At 49.9% G+C, this 16,976-nt stretch overlaps 1 protein-coding gene across 1 annotated transcript in view; it reads left to right on the top strand.

The window, feature by feature from the left end:
* Nucleotides 1-13,836: 13,836 nt before the first annotated feature.
* The window catches only part of USP3 (ubiquitin specific peptidase 3), a 266,304-nt gene continuing 263,164 nt past the window's right edge, over nt 13,837-16,976 (top strand). Inside the window, exon 1 of the mRNA XM_078685262.1 lies at nt 13,837-13,975. Coding sequence (XP_078541388.1) covers nt 13,885-13,975 — 91 coding nt within the window. The 5' untranslated portion in view covers nt 13,837-13,884. The remainder of the gene's footprint in view (nt 13,976-16,976) is intronic.

Genomic DNA, 16,976 nt, shown 5'->3' with positions numbered 1-16,976 from the left:
ATCGGTCACGTACCTTGGTCATGAGGTGAGTGGACAAGGAATTACTCCCAAGAAGACAAACATGAAAGCCATTATGGAGGCACCCACTCCGGGAAAGAAGGAAGATGTTCGGTCATTCCTAGGAATGGCCGAGTATTACAGCAAATTTATTCCACATTTTGCCACGAAAACACACTTTATTCGACAACTGCTCAAGGAAAGGAATAGATTCCAGTGGGGAAAAGAAGAGCAAATGGAATTCGATGCACTCAAGCAGGAAATGGGCACGGCCATTCCCCTCAAAGGATTCGACCCAAGCGCAGAGTCCATCCTCACCACTGACGCCAGTGACCGCGGCCTAGGGGCAGTACTGATGCAGAAGGCTGAATCCGGGGAGTTGTCGACTATCAGTTTCGCCTCCCGCTCGTTGGCCCCCAACGAAGAGAAGTTCAGCGTGGTAGAGAAAGAAATGCTGGCAGTGGTCTGGGCGGTGGAGAAATTTAGGCAATACTTGTGGGGAGCCAAGTTCCTAGTGAAGACAGACCACAAACCCCTGGTCCGTGTCCTGACATCAAGCGGTCATGATCACGCCACACCCAGGATCGCCAAGATGACCCTCAGGCTATTGGACTTCGTCTATGAGGTTGAACACATTCCGGGACCGCAGAACAAAGTTGCAGACTTCCTGAGTAGGGCGGCAGCCATGGACGAGGCAAAAAGCGAAGAGAGACAAGACTGGGAAGGCTACGTGGTGGCCACCATCCAGGACACAGAAGAAGTGATAAGCGCCCAGGACTGGGAAAAGGCCTACAAGGAAGACACGGACCTGGAGGCTGTGAAAGGGTATGTCGTCCATGGATGGCCAGAAAAAAGACACTTGAAGGAAGAATTGAAGAGATACTGGGAGGTCAGAGAGGAGCTGTCATTGGCGGAAAATCCGGTGTTCCTACTCCGAGGTGACAAAGTGGTCCCGCCACAGAACATTCTGGATCATCTGATGTCCTTACTACATGAAGGGCACCAAGGAATTACGAAAATGAAAGCCCTGGCCAGACAAGCGTACTGGTGGCCGGCCATCGATGCACAAGTGGAACGGCATGTGCGCACGTGCGAGTCATGTGCAAAGGCAGACAAGTCCCAGAGCATGTTGAGACCGCCCTTGGGGAGATTCCCGATCCCGGATGGCCCTTGGGAGATGATATCGGTGGACATAATGGGTCCAGTCCTGGATAAAGAGGGAACTCAGAAGTATGCAGTAGTAATCATTGACAAGTACTCTAAATGGCCAGAATTAGAAGTCATGGAACATGCAGACACTGAAGCTGTAATACGTTTTTTGCGTGCCACGTTTGTCAGAGAAGGCATCCCAAAGATCATCACATGCGACAATGGCCCCCAATTCACTTCGGCGAAGTGGGTTGCCTTTACCAACAGAAATGGCATCGAAGTGAAGCACACACCCATCTATCACCCCGCGGGCAATGGCCAAGTGGAGCGTTTCAATCGTGTGATAATGGGCACAATACAAGCAGCCATTGAGGACGGTCTGGACTGGGAGAAAGAGCTGGAGAAGATGATTTGGGCCTACCGCATCACACCTGGGAGCCCCTTCAAGATTTTAAGAGGTAGGGAGGCCTTCACGAAAGACAACACGGCATGGAGGAAGTTGGTTGTACAGAGCAAGTGGTCACCAGCTGTGGTCAGAAAGAATCTAGAGAGAGCACAAGAAGTCTACGCTGCTCATTACAACAAAAGACGAAACACTCGAGATACAGAGCTAGACAAGGGTGATTGGGTGAGGGTAAAGCTGCCCATCATGAAGAGAAAGGGGGAAAGCAAGTTTTCACCACCCCTCAAGGTAGTGGAGCCCTATGTCCGGTCAGCCCTACTGAGCGACGGAAAGATATGGTCTATGGACAGAATGGCGAAGTGCAGCAAGATACTGAAGTGGGAAGAGGAGACGGAAGAAGGAGCAGAGCATGTCTTCGAGGAAGGAGAAAGTGAAGGTAGAGGAAGGCAAGGAGAGAACGTTGATGGTGCAGAGGGACAAACAGCAAGTGGAGAAAGAGAGGAGAGAGAGACAACGGAGGAGAGAAGCAGAAGCAAGGAAGGAAGTGAAAAGAGAGCGAAGGACAGAGAAGAAGAAGGAGCGAGAGAGCGGACTGAGAACAAGACGACAGGAGGAGAGAGAAATGATGAGAGAGTGGAGACCCGAGTAGGAAGAAGAGTAAAGGTACCTGAGAGATTCAAGGACTATGATATGGACTGGAAGTAAGACTTTTGTTATATTGTTTGATTATTGCATAAAGGGGGGAGATATATGGTAGCGCTCTAGTGTTCCGTCCCCGGAACAGGATGTGAGGTGACGGGAAGCGGAAGGCGGCCATATTGTTTGCCTGGCGCCGACCGCAGCAAGCACAGTAAATCTCCCGGCGCTCCGGAATAAAGAAGACTTATTCACCACTCCATTTGTGTGCGCATTCCTCATTATTACAAGGATAGAAGAGGAAAAGGGGTTTGTATTTTTACAGCAGCATAAGTAAATAAGAAAATGCACTATTTACCAAGCAGCTGGCCACACAGTACATAATCTCTGCTATTTAGCCACAGGCCAGATAAAAAGTCAAGTTTATTTGCTATTTGCCTGGCTGCCATCCAAACATTGCATAACATCTGTGTAGGAGAGTAGGGTCTGCAATCCTATGATCACCCAGATTTTTGCTTTTTGCTGCACTGGTTTACGACTTTCCCTGGCTGTGGGCCTGCTAATCAGACCCACAGCCTAGCTGTTCTCTCTATCCAAATTGTACTCAGGTACTGAATTGGCACTGGGCCCTCTCCAAGTCCCTGTACCCAGGGCTGAGGTGTACCCAGAAGTCTCCCAGGGGCTGAAGCATGTATTATGCCACCCCTGGGCTGACTAACTAAAACTGACACAACTGGCTGCACGACAGCTGGGGCAAGGTGGTGTACTCACCCTTTGCTTTAGATATAGTATACCTATATCTAACCCTAAATGGACACACAGATCTCCTATCAGTCACTCCTATGGCAGGCCTTAACAATCCTGAAGGCAGAGTGCTTGGAATCGTGTGAGATGGTGCTCTGGCATGAGCTGAGCCTGTCTGCGGCTTTCGGGATCCATCCCTTAGCCGTTTCCATGATATCGCATACCATATACTCTTAAGTGCATTATAATCCTCGCGGTTATATGCCAACTCTGGTATCGCTTTATCAAAACATGTCGAGTAAGGTGTCATACGAATTGGAATACTAACCCCTCGCCAATTCTGGTGACGGGGTTAGCATTCCACCCTTCTAGAGGAACACGACATGTATGTAACCCCTAACCCCGGTTAAAGTCAAACAGAGCCTCAGCTCCACAAAATGGATGCTGCCACCGAGACACAAGTCTGCCCTCCTGCTGCTGGGAGTCCTCCCAGAGCAGGAGATAAGGACAAAGGGTTTCCTGCCAGGGGCGGTGCCAGCACCGTCCCAGACAGGGTTTTGTGTATTGTAGGTAGGCAGGGCTTTAGAGGAAGGTGACTGCACGTGGCACCCCGGTGCTCACTGTGCATAGGCTGGCTGGAACCAGTTCCAGGGTCACTCCAGACCCTGTGCTGGGGAAAAGCCCGCCAAGGAAGTGGGTGTAACCACCCCCCTCCTAGTCCCACCCCTAGGGCAGGACTTAGTCGCGTGCCAGCCCCTTTTTACAGGATAAAGGTAGGAACTGGCCCCCTTCCAAATCAGATCATCTTTGAATCCTGAAACTACTTTCCACGAAAGGAACTCAAGACTTCTTCCTAAGATTTCTCCCTTGTGACTAAGGAGTAGTCACCCTGCATCCGCAGGCACCATCTTAAGAACACTGCGGTCTGCTGCAAGTCTCTCCTCCGGATCAAGACTGCCCAGCTCGACGAGAACCGGCTTCCCTGGCACCTCTGACCTCTACCTGCATCATCAGTCACGCTGAGATTCGTGGGTGTGACGAGACCTCGAGGGACCGGCCATCTTCAAGACTGCACGACTTCTTTCCAGCAAGCCCGCCGAGTGAATTCCTGGTGAGTGCTTTGGGGTCCGAGAAGCCCCCACCCTGAGCAGCTCCAGCACCGAAGTGCAGCCCCCCAGCATCTCCACGATCTGCGTGGGGCCCTTCTGCTTTTTGCTGCTCACCGCGTTGTTTGGCTACTAGCCCGCTGGCTTGTGGCCTTCCTGACGACGCCCGACGACATTTCTGTTGCTGGTCTGGTTGCTCCAGACTGGCCCTTGCTTCCCTCCATTGGAGAAGTACCCTGGACCCTCCTGGTCCACCCAAGACGCCATTTTAGGTCCACCGCGTGGGCCTTGCATTTGCCAAGACTTGTTGCCCAATCCTGGGTCCAGCGACGTCGACAGCAAGAACCTTCGTGGGACAGCTCGCACCTCCATCCTGGTCGCCGACAACGCCTCCTGGTCCGAGAGACTGCAGAGCCCAGCAGCGCCCACTCACCTGACTGCGGTGACTTCGCCCGGTGCCATCCTGGTGCCCACTTAATCACTGGCTAGTGATTCAAGAACTTGGTCCCCTCTGCTTTCAGGTTTTCTTCTTCCTTGATCCAGGCTTGGATCCATCGAACTTTTCTTCACTGGTCGCCTGCCAGCAACTTCTTCCTTCCAGGCTCCTGGTCCGGCAACGAGATCCCCGACGTCTTTTCAGACCTATGCAGCTGCAGCCCCTGGGCTAGGTAACTTCGGCACTCTGGTGTCCCAGCATAGCCTCACTATCCAAGGGTCAGGATCCACTGTCGTTTTCTCCCTACCAAGTCGGGTTCGCCCGTGAACACTAACTTTGTGAATTCTAGCTTCCATAGACTTTGTCCCGCATCCCGCGTGAGAGTGCACACTCTGCACCCGAGTCCCCTGGGCCTCCTAGTAGTAATCTAACGATTCCCTAGTCCAGTCCTAGCGATTCCAAAGCCTATTAGAACTGTTACTTACCTGCTAGTAATTCGCATTCCACTTTTTAAGTATATGGTTTTTCGTGCCCCTCGGGCATTTGTGTATAACGTGCTAACTTAAGTATTTTCGTAAGAGTTTTGTTGTGTGCTTAGCTCCCTGTCTCATAAAGAGCCAGGGTAGTCTTGTTATAAATAAATACACTGTTTTTTTTCATAACAACTTGTGTGGTGTCCTTTCACTGGGTGTTCAAGGGGTAATGTGATGGTAAAACAGCTGGCTTAACACGCCCTCTAGAGTCTTAGCCTTAGACTGCTCGTATCCATGCTACTAGGATAGCTGGTCTATAAGGTTGACTTACAACCAATCATCAATAAGGGTTGTTTGGACTGATATATAGTGATCACTAGAATAGTGAGCACTGCACATCAGGCCAACTTCTCACATTGGTGAGCAGCGGTTGGGATTTGAGCTTGCTGTTGTTTTACCACACATATCCTAAGAATATCTTGTGAAAGATCACATAAGTACTAAAGGTACATATAACTTAGCTTAGAATACTCTGAGTTCTACTGAACCAGCTGTTGTAGCTCCTAGGGCCTAGCACACCCTAAACTACAACTCTAGCAAGGGATCAGTAGGCAAACATATAGTGTAGGTAAGTGCACCACTTACACCTCACTAGAAAAGCATGTCTACCCAGGGAGAATCTACTGAGACTCCCCTGGTCAGTGTTGACCCTCCACAGGTCACTTCAAGATATGCAGCTCTCAGTTTCCAGGAGATGAGACAGATCTGTGTCTCCAGAAAACTGAAGCAGGGGTCTAACCCCACCATTCCCTTTCTGATAGGTCTCTTAGAGACATATGATGCCAGAAAGCTTTCTCAGTTACATGAGAACATGCCAGCCTTAGAGGGAACCTCTGGGGATCCAGACCTCCCCAACACTGCTACTGCAGTTGAGGAGGAGGAGGATCAGGAGGAACTCTCTGGGGATGAGGTAGACAAAGGTCTTGAGGTAGTCAGAAGGCTAACTAGGACCAACTTAGACTTACTTGGGCTAGGATCTGGGGGCCCCCCAGTACTAACCCGAAGTGGGCCTAACCTTGGAGTTAGGAGAGATAGATCTCTTTCTAGGGACTCCAATAGATCTCTGCACTCTAATGCCTCTTCTCAGGGGAGAAGGAATCCTCCACAGAGGAGATTTACTTCCCCTCAGAGAAGAGAGCATGAAGCTAGGATGAGACAAGCTGAACTAAGGATTGAAAGGGAAGAACTTGCCCTGGCCAAAGAGAAGCTTGCCTTTGCTAGAGAGCAGCAGATGAGTGGGTTAGCACCCACTGGTGGCAGCAATCTCCCAAGAGATAGAGAGAAGGGTTTAGACACTAAACACCTGACTAAAATAGTGCCCCCCCTTTAAGCAAGGGGATGATATCCAGAAATGGATGGCTGCTCTGGAGAGGGCCTGCACTGTGCAGTGCATTCCCCAGAGTCAGTGGGCAGCTATACTGTGGCTCTCCTTTGATGGTAAAGGTAGAGATAAGCTCCTCACTACAAGAGTAGAGGATGCTAACAATTACCAGGTCCTGAAGAATACACTGGTTGATGGGTTTGGTTTAACCACTGAGCAGTACAGGTTGCTGTTCAGAGACACCCAGAAAACTCAGTCTCAGGACTGGTCTGATTTCGTGGAGTGTGCCACTAAGGCTTTGGAGGGCTGGTTGCTGGGTAGCAAGGTTACAGATTACACAGGATTGTATAATCTAATGATGAGAGAACAAATTTTGAACAATTGTCAGAACCAGTTGCTGCACCAGCACCTTGTTGATTCAGATCTGACCTCTCCCCAAGAATTGGGAAAGAAGGCAGACAAATGGGTCAGGACAAGGATCAAGCAGAACCAGAACCAGAACCAGGGTGGTCAGAAGAAAGCAGACCAGAAGGGTAATGTTAAGAATGAGCAAAATGACCAGAAGTCTTCACCAGGTCCCCAACAAACCAAAGAGGGTGGGGGTCAGGCTTCCCAGAAGAAGAAGACTCAAGAAGGCCAGTCAAAAAGGTGGTGCCAGTACTGCAAAAGTAAATCTCACTGGTTTAGTGAGTGCACCAAAAGAGGAGGACAAACTCCTGCCACTACAGCTCCTAAAGCAACTGCACCCCCTAGTACAGTCAGTAGTGGTAGTGTCCCTCCCAAGGCATTAGTTGGGTTAACCTTGGGTACTGAGGGGTCTGACAACTTAGTTGGCACACTCACTCAGGCTGTCCTTGTCTGTACAGGGGATATGGATATGTCCCCTGAAATAAGTCCCAATACTTTGGGCAAATACAGGCAGACACCTTTGATAAATGGCAAAATGGCTCAGGCCTATAGGGACACTTGTGCCAGTGTCACCATGGTGACACCTAACTTTGTGGACCCTGGACAGATCATGCCAGGTACTGATTTCCTGGTGACCAATGCCAGCAATGTCACTACTAGTCATAGTGTGGCAATTGTAGCTTTCTCCTGGGGTGGAGTGAAGGGACAAAAGAAAGTTGTAGTCAGTTCAGACCTCCCAGTTGATTGTTTGTTGGGCAATGATTTGGAGTCATCACAATGGTCAGAAGTGGAGCAGAGGACTCACATGGAGATGTTAGGCTTGCCAGCACATGTGCTTGCTGTGACTAGGTCACAGGCCAGAAGATGCCCCACTGAACAGGTGCTGGATCCTGAAATTATGGACCAGACACCTTCCAAGAAGAAGAGCAGTAAGGGTAAGGCTTTGCCTTCCCCCTTGCCCCAGGTTGAGGATCAAGTTTCTGAGGAGGCTGATCTAGAAGAGCTGAGGGAAACTGAGCCTAAAGAGCTTGAACTTGATCAAGTTGAGTTTCTGGGCTCAGGGGGACCCTCCAGAGCAGACCTGGGGAAGGAACAGTTGAGCTGCCCTTCCCTTGAACCCCTCAGACAGCAGGCTGCTGCTGAGGCTGCAGGGAATGCCACAGGTGCCCACAGGGTATACTGGGAAGATGGACTCCTGTACTCTGAGTCAAGAGACCCCAAGCCTGGTGCAACCAGGAGGCTGGTCATCCCCTTGTCTCTGAGAGGTTTCCTTCTCACCTTGGCCCATGAGATTCCCCTTGCAGGTCATTTAGGTCAGACAAAGACTTGGGACAGGCTTGTCTCACACTTTCACTGGCCCCATATGAATGAGAATACCAAGGAGTTTTGTCGCTCCTGTGTCACTTGCCAAGCCAGTGGTAAGTCAGGTGGCACAACAAAGGCCCCCCTTATACCACTACCTGTGGTGGGGGTCCCCTTTGAAAGAGTGGGGATTGACATTGTTGGTCCAATGGAACCCCAGACAGCATCAGGGCACAAGTTTATACTGGTGGTGGTGGACCATGCCACCAGGTATCCTGAAGCTATTCCCCTTAGGACCACTACAGCCCCTGTAGTGGCAAGAGCCCTAGTTGGAGTGTTCTCCAGAGTGGGTTTCCCTAAGGAGGTCGTTTCTGACAGAGGTACAAACTTCATGTCAGGATATCTGACTGCTATGTGGAAAGAGTGTGGTGTGAACTACAAGTTCACCACACCTTATCATCCACAGTGCAATGGGCTTGTTGAGAGATTCAACAGGACCCTGAAAGGGATGATTCATGGACTACCTGAACCTCTTAGGAGAAGATGGGATGTCCTGATCCCCTGCCTCTTGTTTGCTTACAGAGAGGTCCCACAGAAGGGGGTTGGCTACAGCCCTTTTGAGCTTCTGTATGGGCATCCTGTAAGAGGACCCCTGTGTTTGGTGAAGGAAGGATGGGAGAGACCTCTCAAAAAGCCTGCAACCAACATAGTGGACTATGTACTTGGTCTCCGCTCCAGGATGGCTGAGTACATGGAAAAGGCATCCAAAAACCTTGAGGCCAGCCAAGAACTTCAAAAAGCTTGGCATGACCAAAAGGCTGTTCTGACTGTGTACCAGCCAGGACAGAAGGTGTGGGTGCTGGAGCCAGTGGCCCCAGCAGCTCTGAAAGACAAATGGTCTGGGCCCCACACCATCATTGAGCAAAAGGGAGAGGTTACCTACTTGGTGGACCTTGGAACTCCCAGGAGCCCTCTCAGAGTGCTCCATGTTAACAGGCTCAAGGCATATGTTGACAGGAAGGACATGAGCTTGCTCATGGCCACAGATGAGGGACAGGAGGAAGAGAGTGACCCTCTCCCAGACCTGCTCACTCAGAATCCTGATGATGGGTCAGTTGATGGTGTTGTCTTCTGTGGCAGCCTCACTGAACATCAGCAACAGGATTGCAGGCAAGTTCTGCAATCCTTCAGACATATGTTCTCTCTGACACCCAGCCAAACTGATTGGTGTACCCATGATGTTGACACTGGAGACAGTCTGCCTGTCAAGAGTAAAATCTACAGACAGCCTGATCATGTTAGAGACTGCATCAAAACTGAAGTGCAGAAAATGTTGGAACTGGGAGTCATTGAGCCCTCAGATAGCCCTTGGGCTAGCCCAGTAGTTCTAGTGCCAAAGCCTCACACCCAGGGTGGTAAGAGAGAGATGAGGTTTTGCGTAGACTACAGAGGCCTCAATGCAGTCACTAAGACTGATGCCCACCCAATACCAAGAGCAGATGAGCTTATAGATAGATTGGCTTCTGCCAACTTCTTAAGCACATTTGATTTGACAGCTGGGTATTGGCAAATCAGGTTAGCTGAGGAAGCCAAACCCAAGACAGCATTTTCTACCCCTGGAGGGCATTATCAATTTGTGGTAATGCCCTTTGGACTGAAAAATGCACCTGCCACCTTCCAAAGGTTGGTGAATCAAGTCCTCACTGGGCTGGATGACTTCTGTGCAGCATATCTGGACGATATTGCTGTCTTTAGCTCCACCTGGGAGGATCACCTGGTCCACCTGAGGAAAGTGTTAGAGGCCCTGCAAAAGGCAGGCCTCACTATCAAGGCCACAAAGTGCCAGATAGGGCAGACACAGGTTGTATACCTGGGCCACCTTGTAGGTGGAGGCCAGGTTCAGCCACTGGAGAGTAAGATACAGGCCATCAAGGACTGGACTCCTCCAATCACCCAGACTCAGGTTCGAGCTTTCTTGGGCCTGACTGGGTACTATAGGAAGTTTGTCAGAAATTATGGGTCCATAGTGACCCCCCTTAATGACCTGACAAGCAAGAAGATGCCAAAGAAAGTTCAGTGGACAGCAAGCTGTCAGAAAGCATTCAATGACCTAAAGCAGGCCATGTGCACAGCACCTATCCTCAAGAGTCCAGATTACTCCAAGCCATTCATTGTCCAAACAGATGCTTCTGAGTTGGGTGTGGGAGCTGTTCTGTCTCAACTGAATTTTGATGGTAATGATCAGCCTATTGCTTTCATTAGTAGAAGGTTGACACCCAGAGAGAAAAATTGGTCAGCTATTGAGAGGGAGGCCTTTGCTGTGGTCTGGGCCCTGAAGAAGCTGAGGGCCTACTTGTTTGGCACTCACTTCACCATTCAGACAGACCATAAGCCCCTCTTGTGGCTAAATCAGATGAAGGGTGAAAACCCCAAACTGCTTAGGTGGTCCATTTCCCTACAGGGGATGGATTTTACAGTGGAGCATAGACCTGGGACTGATCACAGCAATGCTGATGGGCTCTCCAGGTATTTCCACTTAGAGCAAGAAGACTCACCTGGTCAAGGTTAGTTTATTGTCCCAAAGTTTGGGGGGGGGTCATGTAGGAGAGTAGGGTCTGCAATCCTATGATCACCCAGATTTTTGCTTTTTGCTGCACTGGTTTACGACTTTCCCTGGCTGTGGGCCTGCTAATCAGACCCACAGCCTAGCTGTTCTCTCTATCCAAATTGTACTCAGGTACTGAATTGGCACTGGGCCCTCTCCAAGTCCCTGTACCCAGGGCTGAGGTGTACCCAGAAGTCTCCCAGGGGCTGAAGCATGTATTATGCCACCCCTGGGCTGACTAACTAAAACTGACACAACTGGCTGCACGACAGCTGGGGTAAGGTGGTGTACTCACCCTTTGCTTTAGATATAGTATACCTATATCTAACCCTAAATGGACACACAGATCTCCTATCAGTCACTCCTATGGCAGGCCTTAACAATCCTGAAGGCAGAGTGCTTGGAATCGTGTGAGATGGTGCTCTGGCATGAGCTGAGCCTGTCTGCGGCTTTCGGGATCCATCCCTTAGCCGTTTCCATGATATCGCATACCATATACTCTTAAGTGCATTATAATCCTCGCGGTTATATGCCAACTCTGGTATCGCTTTATCAAAACATGTCGAGTAAGGTGTCATACGAATTGGAATACTAACCCCTCGCCAATTCTGGCGACGGGGTTAGCATTCCACCCTTCTAGAGGAACACGACATGTATGTAACCCCTAACCCCGGTTAAAGTCAAACAGAGCCTCAGCTCCACAAAATGGATGCTGCCACCGAGACACAAGTCTGCCCTCCTGCTGCTGGGAGTCCTCCCAGAGCAGGAGATAAGGACAAAGGGTTTCCTGCCAGGGGCGGTGCCAGCACCGTCCCAGACAGGGTTTTGTGTATTGTAGGTAGGCAGGGCTTTAGAGGAAGGTGACTGCACGTGGCACCCCGGTGCTCACTGTGCATAGGCTGGCTGGAACCAGTTCCAGGGTCACTCCAGACCCTGTGCTGGGGAAAAGCCCGCCAAGGAAGTGGGTGTAACCACCCCCCTCCTAGTCCCACCCCTAGGGCAGGACTTAGTCGCGTGCCAGCCCCTTTTTACAGGATAAAGGTAGGAACTGGCCCCCTTCCAAATCAGATCATCTTTGAATCCTGAAACTACTTTCCACGAAAGGAACTCAAGACTTCTTCCTAAGATTTCTCCCTTGTGACTAAGGAGTAGTCACCCTGCATCCGCAGGCACCATCTTAAGAACACTGCGGTCTGCTGCAAGTCTCTCCTCCGGATCAAGACTGCCCAGCTCGACGAGAACCGGCTTCCCTGGCACCTCTGACCTCTACCTGCATCATCAGTCACGCTGAGATTCGTGGGTGTGACGAGACCTCGAGGGACCGGCCATCTTCAAGACTGCCCGACTTCTTTCCAGCAAGCCCGCCGAGTGAATTCCTGGTGAGTGCTTTGGGGTCCGAGAAGCCCCCACCCTGAGCAGCTCCAGCACCGAAGTGCAGCCCCCCAGCATCTCCACGATCTGCGTGGGGCCCTTCTGCTTTTTGCTGCTCACCGCGTTGTTTGGCTACTAGCCCGCTGGCTTGTGGCCTTCCTGACGACGCCCGACGACATTTCTGTTGCTGGTCTGGTTGCTCCAGACTGGCCCTTGCTTCCCTCCATTGGAGAAGTACCCTGGACCCTCCTGGTCCACCCAAGACGCCATTTTAGGTCCACCGCGTGGGCCTTGCATTTGCCAAGACTTGTTGCCCAATCCTGGGTCCAGCGACGTCGACAGCAAGAACCTTCGTGGGACAGCTCGCACCTCCATCCTGGTCGCCGACAACGCCTCCTGGTCCGAGAGACTGCAGAGCCCAGCAGCGCCCACTCACCTGACTGCGGTGACTTCGCCCGGTGCCATCCTGGTGCCCACTTAATCACTGGCTAGTGATTCAAGAACTTGGTCCCCTCTGCTTTCAGGTTTTCTTCTTCCTTGATCCAGGCTTGGATCCATCGAACTTTTCTTCACTGGTCGCCTGCCAGCAACTTCTTCCTTCCAGGCTCCTGGTCCGGCAACGAGATCCCCGACGTCTTTTCAGACCTATGCAGCTGCAGCCCCTGGGCTAGGTAACTTCGGCACTCCGGTGTCCCAGCATAGCCTCACTATCCAAGGGTCAGGATCCACTGTCGTTTTCTCCCTACCAGGTCGGGTTCGCTCGTGAACACTAACTTTGTGAATTCTAGCTTCCATAGACTTTGTCCCGCATCCCGCGTGAGAGTGCACACTCTGCACCCGAGTCCCCTGGGCCTCCTAGTAGTAATCTAACGATTCCCTAGTCCAGTCCTAGCGATTCCAAAGCCTATTAGAACTGTTACTTACCTGCTAGTAATTCGCATTCCACTTTTTAAGTATATGGTTTTTCGTGCCCCTCGGGCATTTGTGTATAACGTGCTAACTTAAGTATTTTCGTAAGAGTTTTGTTGTGTGCTTAGCTCCCTGTCTCATAAAGAGCCAGGGTAGTCTTGTTATAAATAAATACACTGTTTATTTTCATAACAACTTGTGTGGTGTCCTTTCACTGGGTGTTCAAGGGGTAATGTGATGGTAAAACAGCTGGCTTAACACGCCCTCTAGAGTCTTAGCCTTAGACTGCTCGTATCCATGCTACTAGGATAGCTGGTCTATAAGGTTGACTTACAACCAATCATCAATAAGGGTTGTTTGGACTGATATATAGTGATCACTAGAATAGTGAGCACTGCACATCAGGCCAACTTCTCACAATCTGTCAATTAGACAGCAGTTTAGTAAAAGGAGGTAAACAGTGAAGTTTCCTTTCGATTTGCATGGCTGCTAGCCAAATGTTGCAGACAGTAGCTGGCTAAACAGTAAAGCTTCAATTCTATTTGTATGCCATCTGAGCAATCAGTGCAGAATCTCTACTATTTAGCCAGGGCCATGCAAATAGTTACGTTTTTCTGATATTAGTAGGGTCGTCTGCCAAATAGTTAATAATCTCTACAGTTTAGGTAGCAGCGTGTACATGGCATGGCTATCTGGTTAATGCCAGACATAATCATCATCATCATCATAATAATAATAGTAATGATAATATATAAACTAAGACCATATCTAAATGTAGACGGAAGTAATGCAGACTTTTGCATGTCAACATTGCCTTTAGTGTTCAAATAACGTCGTTTTGGGGATGGGCTTGTTTCGGGCTTCTTTTCCGGGGCTGGGTTTAATTGTGGGCTTGTTTTTACGAACTCTTATGCTTGTTTTGCTGCCCGGCCTGACAACAGTGCGAGCAGCTGGATCCACCGTCATGGAGTGCCCGCATCTCGGCTCCAGTGTCTGCCTGGCCCCCGACTCACCCAGCTTCCCCGGCGGGTCCCCCTCCTCCTGGTGCTGCACCGGTGAGTGATGCCCTCTCGCCCCGGTCCTCGGGGGAACCCCTCCTCGGTGTTCACAGTGTGTAGTGGCTGAAGGGCCTAGGTGTGTGCGAGGGGCACAGGGAGCGCACGGAGCCCGGCTTTGTGCTCTCTGCCCTGCTTTGTGCGGATGGTCGAGCATCCTGCTCCGGGTACCCTGTGTTCTTGGACCTGCATCGGGCACGTGGGCCTCTGTTGTGCTTTGTACTGGCACCGGATGTAATGAGTGTTGTTTTACCATTGTACCTGAGGCCCCTATGTCATATCTGGTTTAATGTGCTGTACTACGAATCGTGCTATGTTCCATATACACAAGGTGCCTGTCAAGTGCTCTCTACCACCCTGCATTATATCTGCCCTTTTCACTTTACTGTACCACAGGCTCTGACACAAATTGTGCATGGCATTGTGAACTTCCCAATACATTGCAGTAGATGACTAGTACATTAGGTACCTTGAGCTGTTCTATTTGCCCAGTACATTCTGCAGTTGGTTGGCATACACCTTGCACACACCAGACTTTTGGCACACGCACAGTGCGTTCAGCACTCCTACTTGTCTTGTGCACTCTGGGCTCTAGTTTTCCTTGCCCTGTACTGATTTGCATTGTTCTACCTGCTCTGTGTTCTCTGTTAGTGCTCCGCCGTGTGTAGAGTGGTCTACACTGTCCTTAGGGTGTTGCCCACTCCTATATATTGAGTTCTACTCTGGATTCTCTACATTCTCCCTGGATCGGATGCCTCCTCCCATGTAAATACACCCATCTTGTTGTGTTCACTTTATTTTGCACATGGCCCTGACTTCTCTTTGCTGGCACTATCTGCTTACGTCACAAGATGTGAAACTTCAACAGTGTGTCATTTTGCAATCGAAAGTAAAATGCTGCCTCCCACTCAAGACTTGAAACGACCTTAATGTGAAACAGGTCAGAGCGAGATGCAGTGTTAAAAAAAAAACGGGTTATTTCCAAGGCTTGTTTGATTTGCTTAGAATCAGCGATTCGTTATCTGGGGAAGTCCTTTCCAACACAGAGTGTAACCATTTTGTGTCAGTGCTTTTTCTTGTCAGTCAGTCTTTATTCGATAATTTATCAATCATACTAGACACAATACATCATAAAAATGTAATTAAAAAGGTAAGACCCTAAAAATATACAATCTTTCAAAATGTAATACAAGCATTATCGAAAGACCCTGGCAATGCTCATAAAATAACTTTTAAGAACATTTTCATATAAGACATTCCATCAAGAATCTACAAGAGAAGAACCGCTAGGCAATCTTATTTTAAAATATTGGTTCCTGGAGCAGGGAGATTTTTACTTCGCAGTGCCAAGGCCCAACTAAGAAAATTCGCAATGGATATAACAATGTTGGGTCGGGTATTTGTTACCAAGATACGCTAGGCTACCATACCAGATCTTGTACCCAGGTTAGAGCAAAGCGGCTTGAGCCACTTGCGAGGGGGGCTACAATAAGCCGGACACACAAACAATACATGGCTAATCGACTCTTCCTGTGTTGAACAAGAGGGACAAATAGTACCTGGAGAATTGTTCCAATTTGCCGTGAAAGATCTTACCGGAAGGGTGCCCACTCTGAACTGGTGATATAATTTCCTATCACCTGGTTTCGTAATCAGATTCCAGTAGGCCTCTGCTTCCACTAAACTTGTAAACTTGTAAACTTGTGAATTTATAAAGCGCGAATTGTTGCCCGGGGGCATCCAAGCGCTAGGAAAGCCAGAGTTTACATGGGGCAAGAAGGGGAGGCAGACAGTTAGTAAGAGGATGCAAACAAAAAGGTCTTTAATTGCTTAAGGAAATCCGTGAGGTTAGGGTTCGCTCTAAGGTGGGGTGGCAGGGTATTCCAGGTCTTGGATGCGTTGTATGTGAACGTCCTTCCGCCAGATCTGGATCTTTTTATTTTTGGCACCACTGCCAGGAAGGTCTGGCTGGAACGAAGACTACGGTTAGGGGTGTAGTGGGTAACCAGATCACGTGTGATGCTGGGTCCTAAGTCCCAGAAGGGTTGATGAGCTATACATAGTTTTTTAAACAAAACTCTCTGCCGGATCGGAAGCCAGTGAAGGCTGATCAGTCCGGCCCTCACTGATTGCCTGCGGGGAATTTTGAGCAGTAGGCGCGCTGCGCAATTCTGTACAATCTGCAGCCTGCGTAGGGTGTATTCTGGGGCGCCAAGGTAGAGTACATTATTAAAATCAAGGCGTGATTGAATAAGACCTTGAATGGCTACCTGTTTTGCTTCCAGGGGGAGGAGGGGAAATATTTTGGGTAGCACCCTCATAATACCAAAACAAGTGGCTGAGAGTTTAGTGGCCTGGGCATTAAAAGATAGTGAGCTGTCCAGCGACACTCCGAGGCTCTTGATAGTCTTTTTGGGTGTTGGAGGAGGACCTAGACAAGGGGGCCACAGAGAGGGGGAAGGGCCAGGTCTGATGGGCCTAAGAGCATCAGCTCTGTTTTATCCCCATTCAACTTCAGGGATGATGACGACATCCAGTTCCTCACCTCCTCCAGGCACTCTCTAAGCCCGCCTGGCGCAGTTCGATTAACCTCCTGCGCCAGTGAGACCACTAGCTGCGTGTCGTCCGCATAGGAGATGATCTTAACTCCAAAAGGGCGGACGGCATCGGCCAGCGGTCTCATATATTGATTGAAAAGCGCGGGGCTCAGAGAGGAGCCCTGAGGGACCCCACATTTTAGGCGTCTACTGGAGGACACGGCTTCGCCGTCAAAGACCCTGAAGGATCTATTGTCCAAGAAGGATTTAAACCATGCCCAGGCCTTATCCTTGATTCCCGCACAGGACAGCCGGTTCAGTATGGTGTCATGACTGACCGTATCAAAAGCCGCGCTTAGATCAAGGAGGATCACTGCCACTGATCCTCCTTGATCCAGGATTTTTCTAGTTTCCTCCGTAACCATGAGGAGGGTGGTCTCAGTCCCGTGTTTTGGTCTGAAACC

The sequence above is a fragment of the Lissotriton helveticus genome, chromosome 3_2 (genome assembly GCF_964261635.1).
Source record: "Lissotriton helveticus chromosome 3_2, aLisHel1.1, whole genome shotgun sequence".
NCBI classification, from domain to species: domain Eukaryota; kingdom Metazoa; phylum Chordata; class Amphibia; order Caudata; family Salamandridae; genus Lissotriton; species Lissotriton helveticus.
The sequence above is the reverse complement of the archived record's forward strand: the minus strand, read 5'-3'. Positions and strand labels throughout refer to the sequence as shown.